This window comes from Cyrtonyx montezumae, unplaced genomic scaffold (genome assembly GCF_038088225.1).
Source record: "Cyrtonyx montezumae isolate F1298 unplaced genomic scaffold, pur_monq_1.0 scaffold_36, whole genome shotgun sequence".
NCBI classification, from domain to species: Eukaryota; Metazoa; Chordata; class Aves; order Galliformes; family Odontophoridae; genus Cyrtonyx; species Cyrtonyx montezumae.
The window spans coordinates 5,632,659-5,653,306 of NW_027072041.1; the positions used below are offsets into that span (position 1 = coordinate 5,632,659).

General features: G+C 38.4%; 1 protein-coding gene across 6 annotated transcripts in view; it reads right to left on the minus strand.

Annotated features, from left to right (window-relative positions):
* Positions 1-7,390: 7,390 nt before the first annotated feature.
* Positions 7,391-20,648, minus strand: part of PRUNE2 (prune homolog 2 with BCH domain) — a 132,243-nt gene continuing 118,985 nt past the window's right edge. For 2 of the 6 annotated variants that reach the window (XM_065745520.1, XM_065745525.1), the window contains 6 exons: positions 17,302-17,433; positions 17,054-17,140; positions 13,985-14,083; positions 12,169-12,204; positions 10,482-10,529; positions 7,391-8,655 (listed from right to left, as the gene is read on the minus strand). In XM_065745520.1, the coding sequence (XP_065601592.1) occupies positions 8,634-8,655; positions 10,482-10,529; positions 12,169-12,204; positions 13,985-14,083; positions 17,054-17,140; positions 17,302-17,433 (424 nt within the window). In that variant the 3' untranslated portion in view covers positions 7,391-8,633. Of the gene's footprint in view, positions 8,656-10,481; positions 10,530-11,610; positions 11,650-12,168; positions 12,205-13,984; positions 14,084-17,053; positions 17,141-17,301; positions 17,434-20,648 lie in introns of all 6 variants that reach the window. The other 4 variants (XM_065745526.1, XM_065745521.1, XM_065745522.1 and 1 more) reach the window with 4 other exon arrangements.

Here is a 20,648-nt window from a genome sequence, read left to right on the forward strand (position 1 = left end):
TATTTCTCACGAAATACACTGCTAGCACTGCCACCAGCCCTCAACACTAACATGTTTAAGCCTCAGAGGCTACAATTTTATTATCCAAATTCTTCACAGGGCAGACTGACCACCCACTAATGGCTATAGACTCTAAAACTGCAAAAAGTAGTAAAAATCACTACATCCAGCAGTTAGTTTGCTCTCTGAAGTTAAAGTAAAATAAATTAAAAAAAAAAAAAAGATACAGTAAATATTAATAAGAAATGGAGTATAATGAGAAATTGGTAGCCTTATGACTTTCCTAAACAACTGTTCATGATTAAAACACCTGAATACATATATCCCGGTGTCTTTTTGCATATGGGTATGATAGTTTAAGTGAATGAAAGCAAGAAAAAGGAGTGTGAGCAGGAAAGAAAAACTTACTTGAGATTTTGCAAATATATATATATATATATATAATCTCCTCACATAATAGCTTAATTGAGCTTCACATCACAGAACGGTTAAAGGTGGAATGAACTTCTGGAGATCATATGGTTCAAACTCTTTGCTCAAGCACAACCACCCAGAGCAGGTTGCCCAGAATCATACTTTTGCAGACCAGGCTTTTGAAGATGTCCACAGAGGGAGACTCCACGATCTCTCTGGGGAACCTGTGCTAGCGCTCTGTCACCTGCACACTAAATAAATGTTTTCTAATGCCTGGATAGAACCTCATGTGTTTCAGTTTGTGCCCACTGCCTCTTTTCCTGTCATTGGGCACCACTGAATGGAGTCTAGCTCCATCCTTTTTACACTCTCCCTGATAACACTCCCCGAAACTCCTCCAGGCTGAACAGTTCACCTATCTCAGCCAGACCTCACAGGAGAGATGCTACAGTCCCTTAACCCTTCTTGTGACTATTAACTGGATTCTATGAAGTATCTACATGTCTCTCTTGTACTGGGAATCCCAGAACTGGACTCCAGATATGACCTCACATGCGCTGAGCAGAGCACATCCCTCCACCTTCTTGGTGATACTTTGCTTGATGCATCTCAGGATACTGTTAAGCTTCTTTGTGACAAGAGCACATTGCCAGCTGATAGCCAATTTAACATCCACCTGTATATCCCAGGGCCTTATCTACCAAATTGCTCTCCATTCTGGCTAGCCCCAGCATGTACATGGGACTTCATCCCCCTACATGCACATGTCTTTGCTGGTATTCCTCAGTTCTTGTCACATCATGTCTCAAGTCTGTCCAGGTCTGTCCAGGTCTCCTCCACAGACAGAGGGTGGTGATTAATCATTCTATGTCCAGGTGAAGGTCAGTAATGAGTGGTGTCCCCAAGGGGTCTGTCTTGGGACCGGTGCTCTTCCACATCTTTATCAATGACATCGATGACAGAATCAAGTACACCCTCGGCAAGTTTGCTGATGACACTAAGCTGAGTGATGCAGTTGAAACAGTGGAAGGAAGGGATGCCACTCAGAGAGACCTGAACAGATTTGAAAGGTGGGTCCAGGTGAACCTAATGAGGTCCAACACAGTGAATTGCAAGGTTTTCCACTTGGGCTGGAAGAATCCAAAGCATCTATACAGACTGAAAGGAGCATCCTTGAGAGCAGCCCTGCAGAGAAGGACCTGGGGATCCTGATGGATGGAAATCTTAACATGAGCTAGCAGTGGCTTCATCAGGAAAGGGGTGGCCAGCAGGGACAGGGAGGTGATTGCCCCTCTCTACTCTGCTCTTGAGAGGCCCCATCTGAATTACTGCATCCAGGTCTGGAGCCTCCAGTGCAAGAAAGACAGAGAGCGTTTGAGAGGGTCCAGAGGAGAGCCACAAAGATGATCAGGGGGCTGGAGCACCTCCCATATGAAGACAGGCTGAGGGAGCTGGGCTTGTTCAGCCTGGAGAAAAGAAGGCTGTGGGGTGATCTAATTGCAGCCTTTCACTACCTAAAGGGAGCCTATAAACAGGAGGGGAGTGAACTCTTTGAAAGGACAGATAACAGCAGGACAAGGGGAAATGGTTTTAAGTTGAGGGAGGGAGGGAAGATTTAGGTTGGATGTCAGGGGAAGTTCTTTACAGTGTGAGTGGTGAGGTGCTGGAACGGGCTGCTTGGAGAGATTGTGGATGCCCCATCTGTAAGAGACTAATATCTTATACCATTGCCTCAAAGGTTGCTGATAAACTTGTCCAAACATGTCCAAGCTTGACCTGGGCAAGGGTTGTGAAATCCCTTGTCTATGGGACAAGCGGATGGGCATGTCCTGGGGCAGCCTAAGCTGCAGCTCAGTGGCCATTGAACACTCTTTTGTGGAACTCACCTCCAGGGGAAGATAACCATCTCAGGCGATACCCGCCTGATGCCCAAGCAGGAGGGGTTCAAGGGGTTCGTCACATAGACTGGAGAAATCTGGGAGATAAATAGAGGGGTCCTGCAGCCACGAAGTTGGAGGGTTTTCTCTGGAATGGCTTCCTCTTGGAGAAGCTCTCTTAGTAGAGACCTCCCGAGCTGATCACTGCCTGCTGCTTCCTGGAGAGGCCTTCTCTTTGGAGAGACCTCATGAGCTGATCACTGTTCGCTGCTGCCCCCCACCATCCCTAGAGATATTCAAGGCCAGATTGGATGGAGTTCTGGGCAGCTTGTTCTAGAATTAAATGGGGAGGTTGGTGGCTCTGCCTGTGGCAGGGGGATTGGAAAATCATGATCCTTGAGGTCTCCTCCAACCCGGGCCATTCTGTGATTCCGTGATTCTGTGAATGGCAGCATGATCCTCTGGTAAATCGCAGAACATCCCAAGTTGGAAGAGACACACAAGGATCACGGACTTGAAATCCTGGATCCACACAGGATCACCCAAAATGCAAAGCCTATGTCTGAGTGTTACACAATCACATCCTGATCTATAACACTTAGGGCCATGCCCACTGACCTCTGGTGCAGAGCCTTTCCCTAACCACATAATCACAGAATAGTAGGGGTTGGAAGGGACCTCTAGAGATCATTGAGTACAAAACCCCTGCCAAAGCAGCTTCCTAGACCAGGTTGCACAGGTAGGCGTCCAGGAGGGTCTTGAACATCTCCAGAGAAGGAGACTCCACCTCCTCTCTAGGAAGCCTGCTCCAGTGCTCCATCATCCTTACCGTGAAGTAGTTCACATGCACATTTGTGAGGAGCTTCCTATGCTTCAGTTTGAGGCCATCTCCACTTGTCCTATCACCACACACTGCTGAGGAGAGTCCAGCTTTGTCCCTTTGCCTCCCACTCCTTAGACAGTTATACACATGGATCAGATCCCCTCTGAGTCTTCTTGTCTCAAGGCTAAACAGATCCAGGTCTCTTAGTCTCTCCTCATAAGGGAGGTGTTCCACATTCTTTATCATCTTCTTAGCCCTCTGCTGCACTCTTTTAAGGACATCCCAGTCTTTTTTGTACCAGGGAGCCCAGAACTGGACACAATACTCCAGGTGAGGCCTCACAAGGGCTGAGTAGAGAGGGAGGATCACTTCCCTCGACCTACTGGCCATACTCTTTTTAATGCACCCCAGGATCCCATTGGCTTTCTTGGCCACCAGGGCACAGTGCTGGCTTACAGCCAACCTGTCATCCACGAGGACGTCCAGGACCCTCTCCTCACAGCTCTCCAGCACGTCACCTCCAACCTATACCAGTGAATGCGGTTATTCCTCCCTAGGGGCAAGGCACTACACTTGCTCTTGTTCATCTTCATCTGGTTCCTCTCTACCTAGCTCTCCAGCCTGTCCAGGTCTCGCTGAATGGCAGCCTTCCAGCATGTCAGCCATTCCTCCCAGCTTTGTAGCATCAGCAAAATTGCTGAAGGTGGACTCTATTCCCTCATCAAGGTCATTGATGAAGATGTTGAAACGGACCGGACCCAGCATGGACCTATGAGGAACCCACAGCTGCCCCTCCCCTGACACAGTTCCATGCCATTCTCTCGGGCCTTTGGCTTTCACAGAGTGGAGCTCAGAGCTGCCCCTCCACTCACTGTGAAGAGCTGCAGCCACCATGAGGCCTCCCTCAGCCTGCCCTGCTCTGGACTGGAACGACCCAGTGCCCTCAGCTGCCCATCACAGACTCTTCCTGAGCATTCACCATCTTCATAGGCCTCCTTTGGATGCTCTCTAGTCATCACTCCCCTTGAAGTCCAGGTTGACAACAGACACCACTCTCACCTTACACCCAGTTTCACTAACTTATTAAACTAATTCTCTAATACAGAAAACAATCCATGACATCAATTTCTGTTTTAGCTCTGGTGGCCTGAGTTAAGAGGCAGGGAAACGAAAAATGAAAAATTCAGTGAAACAGCAATGTTAATTTACCATGCAGCAATGTATTTTCCTTTCAGATGCTAGACTTGTTTTTTATTTTGCACCATGGGATTTTGCTAAAAAATTATTTCATGAGAAACCTACAAAAAAAAAAAAAAAAACCCTGAAATTAAAATGTCATTTTTATCCACTCTGAAAAAGCAGCAAATAAGCAGAATGTAATTTAAATTCTTCATCTTTTTACATATTTTTCTTGAGAAAAATGCTAAGATGCCTCAAATTTTCTCACCTCAGACTACTTAGAGAATACTTGGTGACTACTAGAGAACAGGAAGATATTGACAGTTAATTACCAGGATTTCTTCTGAGAATATGGCTTCTGTGTTCCTGCTTACCAAGACTTTAAGCTTCTCCTTGAATATATAAATAGATGTACCTATTGCAGCAGTGCTCCCAGATCTGAAAGCCATTAATCACCACTCTGAAAACATTAGCATAATTTCTGGAAGACATAAATTGTCAGGTGACAAGGCACACAGAAGACAAAAGAAAAAGAATATCTGAACTCTAACAACAAAGACTGATGGTACTAGGATGACCCACAGCTCTCCCAGCTACAGTGTTACAGAAGGATTAAGAGTAACTATTTACATCTGTGATGTTTAGGGTATAAATAGATCCCACACTACCATATAGGAAGGGAATAACCAGAACCAAACATTTAAATTGCATTTGAATTATACCAGAAGAACCTGCGGAAAGATCATGGAAACCAAAACACAAGCTAAGATTCCTGAAATCTAGCTTTTCTATATGACATGACTGTAATTAAGTTTTCTTCTGAGGTTGAATTTAAGCCCTAAGTTATAAATCCTCAGATTTAATAATTCTTCAAGCTTACCAAAGACTTCACACTGAAATAACTTAGGAGCATTTATGGAGTTGCTTTCAGGTGGGTGGCAATTAAGAAGCCATAGGTTATGGCCTTTTAGCTCTTACATGGTGTATCTTACCAGACAGTGCTCTGCACCAGTTGTAAAAGAAGACAGCCAGGCCTTAAAGTATTGACAGTGCAAACTGACCAGACTGAGATTTAGACAGACTGGGAGAGGAATGGTTGTATGAGACCAAGTAGATAACAGGACTGAACAGCCATCAGCTCTACCTGACTCGTTCCCTTCACTGTGAAGTCAAAAATTTTGTTGAAGTCCTCACTGTTTCAGGGTTTATGCATTTCTGATATATCCTATCATAAAGGAAGGAATGAGACTATTCATCCATTTTATTTTTAGATAGCAGCACAGTCATAAATTAGCAACTTCAGGAGGTCCTCCTACATGCTTTCAAAACAATATTGTTATTATCAGCAAAGACATAACGCATAAAGATGGAGAGTAAGGTCAGGAGAAATAGGATTGCCTTAATTTTAACTTTGAAACAAGTAAAGAGCAGTAAATGAAAAGAAAAATATTTCTATGCAAAGAACTGTAAATTGAAACTATTAAGTGTCTTCATGTGCCCAGGGAACAAAGAAAAAAATCCAAACTGAAAATACATACTTCCAGTGGCAGATTGCAGTTCTTTATTTTTGATTCACATAAATATATGCATACAATGATATCAGATATCCTTGTATTGCTTAATCTATAACTGAAGACAGCATAGGTCTTTTAACGAAAGAAGAAAGTTGCAACTATTAATTCATATTTGATGTGAGCACTCTTGTACACAGTAGAAAAAATCTGTATATAAAAGATTATATCTGTGCAATTACATGTACTATATTTCTTTTTCAACAAACTACTTATTTATTAATATTGGTATATTATTGTTAGTATAATATATAATTGCCATATCATAACATTAAAAAAACTTTTTAAAATATGTTAATAAGCAGAGATAACCACATCTTGTTCTTTCAATCATTTATCTGCCATAACACTGACAATTTGACATTTGGCTTAAACAAGCTTCTACCATCTTAGGTTGTCATTATTAGTCTACACCATTAATCAAATTAATTCGCATGTAACTTTGCTGTTTAGTGATTTTACACAAAGACTTCAGATTGAAATTCACCTCTGAGATGACATCCACCATAAAATGTGGGGTGTAAACTCTTACATGTATTTTATACACCAAAGACATGAAGATTTCTGCTGAACTTCTTCTTTGTGGTGAATTTCTGGTAAAGAGAAGCACTCTCTCATTTACAGCCTCATTCAAGTCAACTGCTTGAACTACAAGTTTACAGAAGATGTGGCTTCATGCTATAAAATACTTCAGATCTAGATCAAGCTTAATTAGCATCTGGAAGGTAATACAAATATTATTTGTACATAAAGCATTATCCCCAATATTCTAAGTGACAGCACTTATAAGGCAGACACAAGCCAAGATTCAAACATCTGAGAAACTGTGAAATCTATCAGATCCTAATAATGATAAGATCAGGATATAGAGCAGCAACAACAGTAAGCAGGATTTGTCCCTTCATTAAATGTGAAAGTTAAAAGGGAACTGACAGAAAGGTGTGATAAAACAGGCTTACCTAGAATGACAGACATGATTCATCGCCTGTCAGTATTGAGAAGGACTGTAGATGTTCAGATACCTCAGTTTTGCTGGCAGGTAAGTAAGCACTTGGCAACTTCCTGCCTTCCTGACAATTTTGTTGCTCAAATCTGGACACAGTGATGAATACTTGGTCCCTTCCCTGCAGACTACCTTTTTGCAAACACAAGATGCAATTCTTAGGCACACGAAAATCTCTTGAAGATGAGAACAGTATCTCAGGAGTACATAATTCTGCTACTTCCACTAAAACATATAATCATAGAATGGAAGGGATCTTTAAAATCACCCAGTTCCAAACCCCTGCCAAGGGTAGGGCTGCCACCCACCAGCTCATGCTGCCCAGGGCCCCATCCAGCCTGGTCTCAAACACCTTCAGGGATGGGGCACCCACAGCTTCTCTGGGCAGCCTGTGCCAGTGGCTCACCCTCTAGGGAACGAATTTCCTCCTAACACCTAGTCTATATCCTCACTCTTTTAGTTTAGAACTATTCCCCTATATCCTATTACCTGCTCATATAAAAAGTCTGATTATAAACTACTATTAAACTCAAAAGGAAATTGAGTCAGGAGGTTTGGAAAGTGCATGCATTATGTCCATTCAGGAACAAGAAAGCATCAGTCATACTCTTGACTTTCAACTTTTAAATGCAGACAAGCAGTATTCACTCAACTACTGATTTGTACTCTTTTGCAGAAGAATAGTCGGAGACACTGCAGTTGCTTCCCATTTGAATGTCAGAACTTAATGCAGTGTATCTCATATTGGTATCCAGGACTGCATCAAAAAATGAAATGCTTGAGTCTCTTTCCTTTTTGTGTTTATACTGATGTTACAGACAACAAATGGCACTGCAATACACATTTTTTGATACGAGTAACACTCCAAATAATATTTTGACATCTCTTACTAAAAAAAAATGATTGTGGGAAGTACAAAGTAATTGTTCTGAATTCATAGCATTAACAGACTGTGATTTCAGTTAGGATGCCATTTGGAAATTCATTACTTAAAAATGTTCTGGAAAAACATGCTTTAAAAAACAATTATAATAACAAAGTTTCAAGGATTTTAGATCATTTGATAAACTTCTAAAGGATTAGCTACTTCTATAAAACATATCCTTAAAGTAAAGGCACTGAACTAAATTATTACAATAAAACTAATTTTTGTTAGTAATTTTTGATCTGGGAGGTATCTTCATTCACTTACTATTTTTCAATGTATCAGGCATTCCTGTGGCTGAATACAAAGTCATTAGGTTTAAAAGAACATGAAGGACTTTTCATACTGTAAGAAAAAAACACACTCACTGAAGTCCTGCACCATTTGTAGAATTATTTTTGAATAGTAATGTTGCTGCTGCTGTGTGAAACAACTACGCTAATATTTACTGTAATAATAACTATTTTTTTCTGTTAATCAGAAACAGTACTATGCTGAAGATAGAAGTTAAAAATCTACATCCTTGTTGACTCATTCATGAGACCTACTGTTCGCAAAAGTGTATAATTTTAAACAGAATTTGCATACACTTACAGAAACCAATGCTAGGTGTTACGGTTTTTCTAACAAAAACTCTGTATCTGAAAATAAAAAGATCAACAGGTACAAATTTCTCTTGTTTCCATGGCAACAAGATGGGCCTGTTTGGTTTCTTGGATTGCCAAATGGCACTGAAAACTATACTACAAACAAAATGAACAAAATTGCCTATTGTACATTATGATCACAGGTGTCTGAGTGATGAAAGTCCTCTTCGTCAAACATCTGGCAGTGGTCCTTTTTATTTCAAGGTCATGTCAAGCCTATATATTAAAAAACAAACAAACAAGAAATACAGAAGAAAATAAATCAATAAAAAAGACACATGGTTAGTCATTTCCACAACCCTGATCCCCATAAAGTGTTGAGCATCCTCATCTCTCATTTACATTAAATGCATCAGTGTCAAATAATTTACACAGATCCTATCTACCTTATATAGAAAATACATCAGGAGCTACTACTGCCAGCTTGAAATCAGTAACTACATACTCAGCAACTTCAGTCTGAGTAGCACTGGATACATGATGTGGAAATATACACTGATGGAGTGACAGTACCATATGGATGTCATGAGGCAGTGCAAGATGGTAAAGCAAAACAGTACACAGGATGACAAGAAACATAAAAAAAAAAAGACATCAGAAGAAAGCTAATAGCTGGGCAGACTCCAGAGAGGTTTCAGCAGAAAGCATGCAGAATAAATAAATAAATAAATGAAGCCTGTTTAAAATTGCCATGATCATTGTGGAGATATTTTCACAGGATATTCTATTTCCTACAGAAACTGCACCACAAATGAGTGATATGACTGCAGAGGAAACTAATGCCACTTTCTGAAAATAGATATGTATTTACACAGAGAAAAGAAACAGAATTAATTCAGTCTCAATTATATTTATTTATTTGAGCTAAATAAAAAATCTTGTCACAAAAACAAGTTTTTTTCAAGCCACCAGAAAGCTCAAGTCATAAATAAAGTCTTTAACATGTCATTTATTTTTCATTCTCCTACTTAAAAAAAAAGGTTCTCATATTGACTCATTACAGAATAAACTGTGGGAGGAGAAAAAGAATGTGTTTAGAGATCTTATCCAACTGCTCTAGGAATCATAAGCTCAATTCGTAGTTCTGACCTGTGGTAGTTTATTGACATACAATTTTATTTTATAGAAATGACAAAAAAGGCTCCTCTTTAAGTGTCTGCATTCTATTTAGTTGGTTGCTTACTTCAAATTCAGTTTCTGATGGGATCTTTCACTGAAGAGTTAGGTGACTGCTATTTTCTGAACAGTGTTTCAATTCAGGACATATAAGTAAGGACAGCAAAGTCAAGTCACTCCTGCAGTGGAGACACTCATCACCAGTGTACGGACTACTTCAATGATGAGTCCTCCTGCTGTTCAAACAAACAAACTGTTCATGCCTCATGACAAGCTGCTGCTAAAACGGCCCCACTGAAGCACACAAAACACTGCAGGGTTTTCCACTCGCATGCTTTGTTATGACATCAGATAGAAAAACAGTTTGCAAGAGGACAGACATGTTCCTACTTCCAAGGGAGCCAGTCTGGCTTTGAAAGCTTAAGAAATTAAGATACTGGAGATTTCATCGTGGAAATAACTATGAAAAAGAAAAAAATAATAAAACATCCTTTAAAACACATAAAGAAAACAGAAGAAAGGCTTCAAGGGTATAATCTAGACATTAAAGTGGAAAATACGACTTTTCAAAATTCTTAGTGAGGAAGGCAATTTGAGAAGAATGCATGTGATCCACTTCACCCTGATCATGTTGCACTTCTTATTTCTGTCTTTCACACAATCTCAATATCCTCAGGATAAGGACTACATCTACCTCTGTATGAAAATGTCCAAGAAAGTTCAAAGATGTCTGTAAATGCAAACAAAAGAGTCTCAAATTGTGGTGCTTTTTTTACTTGCATATATTGAATCAAATTCCTGAAAATAAACATAAAATGATTTAGTTCTCCAGAAAACATTATGGAGTCTACCCAGTCTTTATTACAAGAAGCATGGTTGTGAAATAATGCTGTAATGAAATGATAGTATTAGACATGAATTCTTACTCCTGCTCCACTGAAGTCATTTCTGGATCATTTGAGAGGCAGCTAGTTCTGGGCACAAAGAAAAAGAGGCAGCAGTAAACATTTCTTCTGTGTTTATTTCTTTTTAAATGCAAAAACAAATTTGGGGGATGTAATGACTAAACTGTAGCAAGTAACTTTGACTGCTCAAACACAAAAACATTATTGGTAGGAATTTAGGGATTTAAGACAATTTAAGTCTGTAACACCAATCAGTTTGTGTAATAAGTTTTCAAGCTATTAAAGCTGGGGAAGGGAAAAGCACTACAGTTACCTCGTACATCCAACAGCAACAATAGTCAGTGTTGCCTCATGTGAGTATTCAGTTCCTCTTTCACTTGTTATGCTGCAGCCTGCATTGTTCTAAATCAGAAGCTTAACAAGAAATTAGCTTTCTACCACAGCTATCGTAGTCCAATGTATTTGAAAATATTTAAATAGAAAGAAGTTGCATGTTTTTGTTTAATAAAATATCCAAGCAATACCAGATAACTGTTTACATAAATTACTTCCTCTGAGGAAACCTAATTGCTAGAATAAAAAAACATGTGCAAGGGTTTGGAGCATTTCTTGATGGTCATTTTAAAAACTAATCTCAGGAGAAGTTGTGGAAAATGTGTACCACACAAAAGGAAAGAAAACACAACAAAGAAGGTGTAAGATGAAAATTCTTTAGTCCATAACTTAAAGGGAGGAGGTTGAAAATAAACCTCAAAAAAGTTAGAAAATTATAGGGAAAATGTCGAACCGACTGACAGAGCTCCCTTCTCTGGTATCTTGTGCACACATAGAAGAAGTATAAATTGTTTGCATGCTCAAAGTAAAAAGGTAAATTCAGTCTTCTCCATGATTGTAGAAAAAATCACAAAAGTAGCAAAAAATGTGTTTCTTTTCCCATAGTCTAAGAGTATAATTACTCCTTACTTAGACTATAAGATATAGCAGGTTGCCTAAAGTGAGAGGGGAAGTCAGTTCACAAATGTGGCAACTTGCACAGTACTTGAAATTATGAACACAATGTTGTACCAAACATGTAATGTACTACTGCATTCAATCCACCCCTGTGAACCAAATAAAGACAATGCCTGCGACCAGCAGAAAGCTATCTTACTTAGCTGTTTCTGAAGCTTCCCTCAGCTCTTCGTCCAGTCTGCATGAGTAAAAGTTAATGATATAAAGAAACAAAGAAGCAAGCAGAGCATAAGAGAGAAGCAGAGCAATAGCAGAGCAAAGAACAAATATAACACATGCTTCTAAAATAGGCACCCAGTATTGTGCGCTGACCCTAAAGCTCTTAAGTTCTGTATGGTAATACTTATCCCTGATCTCAACTCACCTTTAATATGTAACTTTTTTTTTTTTAATCTTATTTGGAGGCAGAAACATAAAAGAAGCAGGGATCTAAGGCATGCTCAGTAGATAGAGCTGAAAGCATTCAACTGCTCTATAAGAATTAAACTAGCTGCAGCATGGGCCAAGTCAAGGACATTGATAGTTCAGTAAGTTTTGTTGGCAAAGAAGGCTGATCTCAACAGCTTGAAGGGGAAAGCAGCACTCCAAAGCATTGCAAGGCCTCTCATTCTGCTGTTGAGGTCAACTGCTGGTGACAGGCTGTCACACAGATTCACTCTGCTATGAGCAGAAGCATGGGCTAGAAAGCAAATTTTACCTCATTCTTCTCTTAATACACTTCTCTTCATCATACCTTACAAGAGTGGGTGAAGGAGGAGAAAAGACATACAAGGTCATATGATACACCTAGCACATTGTATCTCACTACAGTAAATACTACCAAACGATCACATAATCCAAATCCTGGCACAAACCTAAATGCTTGCTACAGGCAGGACTTCTCATGATCATAGTGGTATCTCTGTTCTTGGTAGTGGGGCAATTAAGACTGCTGAAAGCTGCATTTTGTACTCTTTTGCTACCGGAATCTTTCTCAACTCGAAGCTGAACACATTTGTGCTTTTCTTCCTCTCATACGGAAGTAGCCACTCACTTGAGTACACACTCACTTCATGCCATGACAACTACTTGCCTCCATAGGGCACACTTGTCATCTTCTGATTTTTCTGTTTAGCAAAATCTTGACTCTCATCTGATTGCTGATAACAAAACATAGGTAGTTCTCTAAAATTACTTAAGCTCTAAAACCTGAAGCTTCCTTAGTCCTGGTGCTGTGATCACCTTTAGTTTCAGAGATTAATGGACTTTTCAGCCTACAGGGAAGAAAAAATGTGTGTAACATGGATGCCTGTGCTGCTCAACTCTTACCAGGTGACAGATGACCTTTACCTTTAGGCTGTACTTCCTTTGTCATCATTCCACTTCTAAATCAGCCACAAAACCAAATCAATTTGAGTGCAAGTCTCTCTGATTCCTGATGTCATTACTGTAATTTACTATTATTACAAGTATTCTGCAGAACTGAGCTCCCCACTTGCTCCCTGGAATAATACCAAAAAAATTAGAGCCTGATGAAGGAAATTATGCTTTTTCCACTGTTGTCATGCAGGTGCAAAAACTCCTGCATGGGTTGAAGATATCTATGATAATTCCAAAATAAGTGTTCTTTATATCTAGTCACTGACAAATTATAAGGAAAACACAATCATATTTATCTATTTACACATCAAAACAGTTTCTAAAGAATGGTTGCCTGTTCAAAACCCAAAGAAAAAGATGGCATTCCCAACTAGAGTATCTTCATAACAATGACCCACACAACGACTATAACAGACTTCAATGGTTTCCAGTCTTGGTATACCATTTCAGTTTGTTGTTTTCATAGGTGATGAAAAGGTCAGTTCAAGTGAGCAATCAAAATTAAATTCTTCATATAATTTTAATAGGTATTTTTCCTCTAGAAATACCTGCATTTAGAAGAACTTTAAAGATCAGAGGTAAAAACATTATCTTTCATTGGTTATGAGTTAGACTATGACAGGTGAACAAAGAAATGGGACTGCAAGCCTTCAGCTCTTCAGTGACTTTCTCTTAAACTGACTACCCTTGAATTATTATTTGAGTTCAAAGCTCTATATAACTGAAACTTAAAACTTTTACTTAAACTGTGCTAACACTTATGCAAAAACATAGCATAAGTTGTAGTAGGGTCAAATCTTCCTATTTTCTTTCTGGGTTTTAATTATTGACTATACAAGCACAAGTATGATGATGAAAGGACTGAGCCTGAAAAATTGTCTTCATTTGACAAATTGCATCATTTGGTCCAGTACAAAATCTTCTCCTTCCTATAAGCTTCAGTTCCCCTAGGATTACATATTTATTGTGCTTTGTGTTTCAGCAACATTATGTTTTCCTGCTTCAGAGTCTGATATTGGAGTTCTCGTGGAACAACACATAAACATATGGGTAGAAGTTTTCTATTCCTCTTACTGATGTTGAAACACTGTTACTGGTTTGTAAAATTACTTTCCATTAGACCAAATACTACACAATTTATGTACATCACTTACTTGACAATACTATCTGGTATGTGCACATACTCCATTGGAATCATCTCACGAAGCTCTGCCAATGTGTTGACATACTGTATCTTACTGCTGAACTTAGAGCTGTGACACAGAAACAACATACATGAATCAACTTTCCTCACAGTATCTTTTGCAATAATTTAAAAAGAGAGTAGAGAAGTCATTTGCTTAATGTATTAAATAATTAAGCATTTTGTTACTCAAATTTCAGTTATAGAGTTTGGCTGGCCAGGAGCATAACTGAATTCTAGTGAGGCTGAAATCTAGACTAAACATTTTGCTGTCCTTTGGCCAGGCTGAGCAACAGTGTTTAAGACAGTATTATAAACTCTAATGCCTACATACTGAGCAATGGGATTAGTTCTACAGTTTAGAGGAGATATATAAAAATTATAAAGAGAAACAAATTCCCCAAAGCATAAATACCTATGAAAAACATGGAAATAATTCACTTAAAGTTGTAATAATGAATTAACATCAAATGATGACAAATTAGCATTTATATTCAACTATGATTCTCAAACATAATACAACTGAACGTCCAAATTTGTTTAGATGAGTACAGATCAGACTGGGAAAGTGCATGCCTATTCTTACTGCATGGCCTGATTACAAGGAAATACTTTCATTTTTTTTTATTTGACTGTGTTTTAGGATAATTTACTGTGTTTGAGAAATGATCATTCTGAATATGGTCATGAAAAACAAAACATATTTGTCCTATTTTCTGATTATTTGGGAACATAATGAGACAACATGAAGCATATGAAATAGCTCTGACCATAAGATTACTTCCCCTCACATTACCATACAAACCTTGATAAGACAAAGGGAGATATCCTAAGCAATAATACATGAAGGTACTGTGGATAATTAAAGTCATCCATTTTAATTTCTCTTTGTACCAGATTAGCATCACTGAGTTAACACACTAGATCGTGCCAATGGTTATGTTTTAAGATGCATGCACAAAAGCCAGAATACACAGATAATTCTCAGCGTTTTATCCAAAATATTCATCATTATCTGGACATCTGAACTGACAGCTAAAGAAGCTAGGCAAGGTGGAAGGCAAAGAGAAGCTTTTACAGAGTAGGGGGAAAAAAAACCAACACCCAAAAAACACTCTTGCAGTTTTGACTGTTCCTTGCTATTTTGTTGTCTTTTAGTTTCTTGATTCCTACTGGTTTGCCCTGTGTCTCAGCTGTAACAGAATCAAAATTATGTGGTTTAGCTACCTCACTGTCTTGGGACCTTCTACCCTTGCCTTGAGACCAATTCACTTTTCACTCTGAAATTCTCATTGCATGTGCCAGTTGTTCATTTAAGTGCTTTAGGCGAGACAACTTTAACTGTATGCGTCACCCTTCAATTGAATCAAGTTCCTTTCTCCTTACATTGCTTTTTACTGAATTGGTTGTCTATTTATAAGTCTCCCAGAGTTTTTTTATTCAGCTTTCTCACTGTTCTCTTCTGTCCACCAAAGGGCTTCAGCTTTCTCATATCTTCAACTCATCTTCTAAGTTAACAAGCGTGGACAACAAGTTGAACATGAGCCAGCAACGTGCCCCTACTGCTAAGAAGGCTAATGATATTCTTCCCTTCATTATGCAAAGTATCACCAGGAGATAAAGAGGTGATCCTTCATCTCTCTTCTCAGCATTGGTGATGTCACACTTCGTGTAGTGAGTCCAGTTCTTGTCTGCTTATTACAAGAGAGACATGGACACACCGGAAAGAGTCCAAAAGAAAGCAATCAAGATAATGAAGGCAGAAGAGGCTGAATGAGCTGAGAATGTTCAGTCTGAGGAAAAGAAGGCTCAGAGGGAGATTTCATCAATGTATATAAATACCTGAATGGTATCTCTAAATATACCCATGCTCCTTTCAGTGGTATCCAAAGACAGAACAAGAGGCAACAGGCACAAACTGGAACATAAGAGGTTTCATCTAAACATTGTGAAGTTTTTTTAGTGCGTGAGTGATGGAGCCCTGACACATGTTGTCCAATGTTTGTGGAGCTTCCCTTCTCAGACATCTTCAAATGCTACCTAGACATGGGCTTGGGTGATCTACTCTGGCCTGCCTTGCTTGACGAAGAAGAAATCTACAGATCCCATCATTTTGTGATTTCTACAAAGTCACACCCATCTTAAGTCTTGTCCACATTTTTTCAGTTCCCATTTGCATTTCACTTAGTGAATCCCCTATTATTACTGTTGATAATTCCAAGTACTGCTTCCATATTACACAGGTATTTTCAGCTGTCACTTTCTACTAAAATCATCATATCTAAAAGAAGCAGTTCTGTTATGGTACTCAGTCTACCACACTCCGGCAGCAATGGAGAAATAGTTTCCTTCAGTATTCCAAAGTTTGTCAGGACAGAACACCTTGACAGTACAGACATCTTCAGCACTCTCCTCTGTAGTCTAGGGCTAGTTTGTAATGACATACTTTTCTGTCTGTGCAGCTTCTGTAGACGAGATGCCTCTTCTTTTGCTGGGGGCAATGCTTTCTCTTGTCTGACCATGCTTCCTCCTGATCTACAGGTTTCAGCCTTGTCCATTTTTAAGGTCTTCAGTGTCTAACACTTTCCATTTTTACTAATCAAAGCACTATATAGGGTGGTGGAGAAGATTTTTTGAAAGCAAGTCTCCTGCGTTCTCAAACAGATCAGGGCAGTCCTCTTGCATGAGCATCAGATTTTATTTTTTAAACCCAGAAAAATAGTTTAATTTTGTCCCGTAGTCAAGATTTTTTTCCACAAAGTGAAAAGGGCCTACAGAGTCCTTCCTTCAAGCTTTTTTGATCGGCTCAGAAAACAAAACAAAACAAAAATTTATTTCCTAATTGCAGATACATATATGGTTAAACAATTGAATAGTCATATAAATCAACTTCTACCCCACTCTTTTTAGGGAAAGCATCTTCCACTGAACTGTAACAGCGAGAGACCAACAGCCATTTTGGATTATTTAGGTTGCTTCTGTATTCTTTTTGTATTATATACTCTTGGAACTTAGCAAATAACTAGTGACTGCTATATACCTGATAAAAGGTCGTGTCACTGCCAGAATTGTCCTGATAAACCACGATGGATGGACAATTATGAACGATTTCAAATTCTTCCTTAATCTAAGAAAAAAAAAAAAAGATATTTATTAAAAAGGCTAAAAATTAAAAAAAAAAAAACATTCACAAGAAATCATATACTGAGAACACTATCACACAGAGGAACAACAGAAATGAACAGTGCTTTAAATAATGACTGGATCAGAAAGGAAAATACTACTTACCGACGGTCAATCATCTGGTAACACTTTTTCATCCAACCCAGCCCAGGCATCCTTCTTCTTGGTGTAGCTCCATTCAAGTATACAATCATATAGTCTTCAGCTACCATCAGCTCTAAGGTACTGATTACATACCTGATAAAAGAAGTAAATGAGCATTTATTTACCTATTTGAATACAGTTGAAAACTGTCTGCTAGGAATACATTAAGGCAGACTGAGTAATTTTTGACAAGTTTTATTTTCTTTTAAACCAAAAGCAGTGATTTAGAACTGGTCACAGTGGTACCTCTATAACTACAACTAGATGTCTTTATTTCTTTATTTATTTTTATAAACATATTAAAATTAAGAGATTTTGTGACAGAGAGCAAGATTGGACTGAGTGGAATTTCAGGTAGTTACAAGATAAAGCATTGAGAAATGTTTCTTCAATAATAATCATCACGTTTGTATAATGCAAAATTAAAAGAGTTGGGATAAGAAACCTGTCTGAAATTTTTGTGATCCTCATATTATCGCTGCTGAATCTGTGTGACTGTCAGCTACAAGCCTTCTGATTCTCACAGCTTACAGAACTTGACTATCAGTCTGTCTGTAGAGGGACAGAACAGTTGAAGCCATTGCTTTGTTTTGTGAGCAAAACACTTCAAATACGAAATTTACCAGATCTGCAATGACTATTTAGACTGAACATTACTCTCAGGCCAAATTCACACTACTAGAGGAGCAGACTACTGAGTCATATGAAAAGGTAGCATTAAATTCTTGTCCACATGCAAATATTCTGATCAATTTCAGAACTGCCTGCCTCACCTGTGAGTTCCTCATCACAGGAATGTTCAAACTGAACTCTCTGCCCTCCAGTCTGAAGGTATGTTTGTGTAAAAACTACAGTGAAAAATTACTGAGACACACCTTAGAAAACTGAATGCCTGAGAGTTCTCACTATAAAAGGCAGCTCTATCATTGACCACAATGCCTTTTTAACAGGTGTGTGTGCATGACTCATGATCTAATCTGAACCTTAAACTACTTACAATTCCATTTCTTCAGAACAAGAATAGAAAATCCGGTTACCACTAAAGTGATAATATTTTAACTGGACAAGAAGTAGGCAGCAACTGACTGAATAGTTAAATGCATTTGATCTGGAACAACATCCATCTGGACTACTTTTCACTAAATGCTCTTCCTTGCTCTTTCCTGCCATCCATTAGTGCATTCCCTGCTTTTGCACCCTTACAATGAAATAGGAAGAAGTGGGATTGTTCAAACAGAGTCATAGTTGATCCAGAGGAAAATAAGTCCAAGTAGCAAGCTGCAACATGCCACTGGTCCAGTGTGTGCAGGGTTAAATATGGATTCACTGTAGAGCATAGTTCTCTACTGCTAAGAACATCACATGTTCACAAAAAACTAAATTTAAATGAATATACTGACTACTTGAAGGTTATGAAATCAGCCCTTCCTATAAAGTGCAACATATGATGTTTTAAACAAATCAGTGAAACATTCAGAAAAGTGTACTGAGTAAAGAAAGTACTTTTGAAAACACAACTTCCCTTCTAGTTACAGTAAAAGAGACACTGTGACAAATGTTTATGCTTCTATTTACTCAGGTGCAAGGAAATTGCGAATATTATGAACAATCAGTTATAATAAAGACAATAATGAACAGCCATCATCAGGAATAAGGAGGAATATTCCAACAAAAAGGAAGCGCTTGTGACTTTTCAGTCAGTACTCAAGTACTTTCCCTCAACTGCTCTTATTCATTGAGGGTTGAAACAGACCAGTGGCTGTTTCAGGCATGCCATGGTCTCTTGGAAACCTGGTTTAATTAGTAACTTGTTATTATTTAGTAATAATGGTCATTTCTTTACTGTTTGAAAAGATGGACAGAATTTTCCACATAGACTAAAACAATTCACTATGTCTGAAAATAAAATGTGTTGATTTTTAATTTCAGAATGTAATTTTACAAGTTGTGATTCTGTTATAAAACTTTTAATATCTAGAATGTAGCAGTCAGCTTTAGAAGGGGAGAAGATAGTACCTGAAAGTTCAGAATTCGGCACAAACTCTACTCTTCAAAGACAGTTTGAAAGGATTAGTTATTGCAACAAATAAGAGAAAGGTAATCAGAAGTGTAAAGGAAATACAAACAGGAAAGTATTTGTAAAACCCATAAGCAATTGAGGAAAGTTGTTAACCACAAACTAGAGGTGGCTTATATACTGCAGTTGCAAAATCATCTATCAGAATCATGCTACACACATACAAAAATAAAAAATAAAAATAAAAATAAAAGATATTTAATAGTTTGCCTGTATCTCCAGATCCCTCTATGACTTAACAGTGAAAAGTTCCCAAATAGTTGAACATATCAGTTACTGGATATGTCATAAACTGTTCAGTACCTCTCTTATGTCAATGCAATTAATGGGCCTACATAGAAAGAAAAAGGATGATTTGACTTCCTGTTTTTCTGTTCTGATTGTGTTAGAATCAAAATCTCTGAGCTTTAAAGTTAGCTGAAGCCAATCTGAAAGCCTTATACTATGCCAGAAAAGATCTGAGATATAGAATTGACTTTGGCAGTATCCTCAAATGATGCAGCATCATCTCCTGTGGCTTTAAAAGACTTTCTCGAAAAATTCAGTTTACCACCAACTCTACCTATGAACAAGAGCTCTGGGTGATATCAGAGAGCAACTATTTAATATCAGCCAAAGTTATTGTCAGCTTTGTGTACTAGTTATCAAATTAAAACCACTGCAATCACTCTTCCTATCTAAATCAACAGGCAATTAATTACTGTAGATGATGAGAGGTTTGGCCTGGCATATCCTGAAAATTTGTCTGACCCGAAACAAAAGCACTCAGTCTAATTTTTCACAATTTAACATAATTGAAGGCTTTGGCTGTCACCTAGTGCATCTTCAAGGACTGGAGTTTGGAGATTGGGTTTGTGCAGGGTTTTGTGCCTTGTAAGCTTGCAGCTGTACACAGAATTAGCTGCCAGCACTTAGGCAAGTTGCTACATTCACACATCTTGCCGGCCAAGCTAAGCTGTTATTAAGACTAATTTCACTGTGATAGATGTGGGTTTATTTGGTCAAATTCATACTCAGTCCAACAGACACCACTTATTGCTGACTCAGAAGCAGCTAGAGTCAGGAAAACAAAGTTTAAGCGGTTTACGTCAGCAACTGTTATTTGCCCCATATTTTACATGAATATAAAAAAATGTTCCTATGACTCCCAAATACAGCCACAGTATGTATTCGAAGTATGATAACAATGATGCATCACAACAACACGTAATAAAAAACTAACAATGGAAGC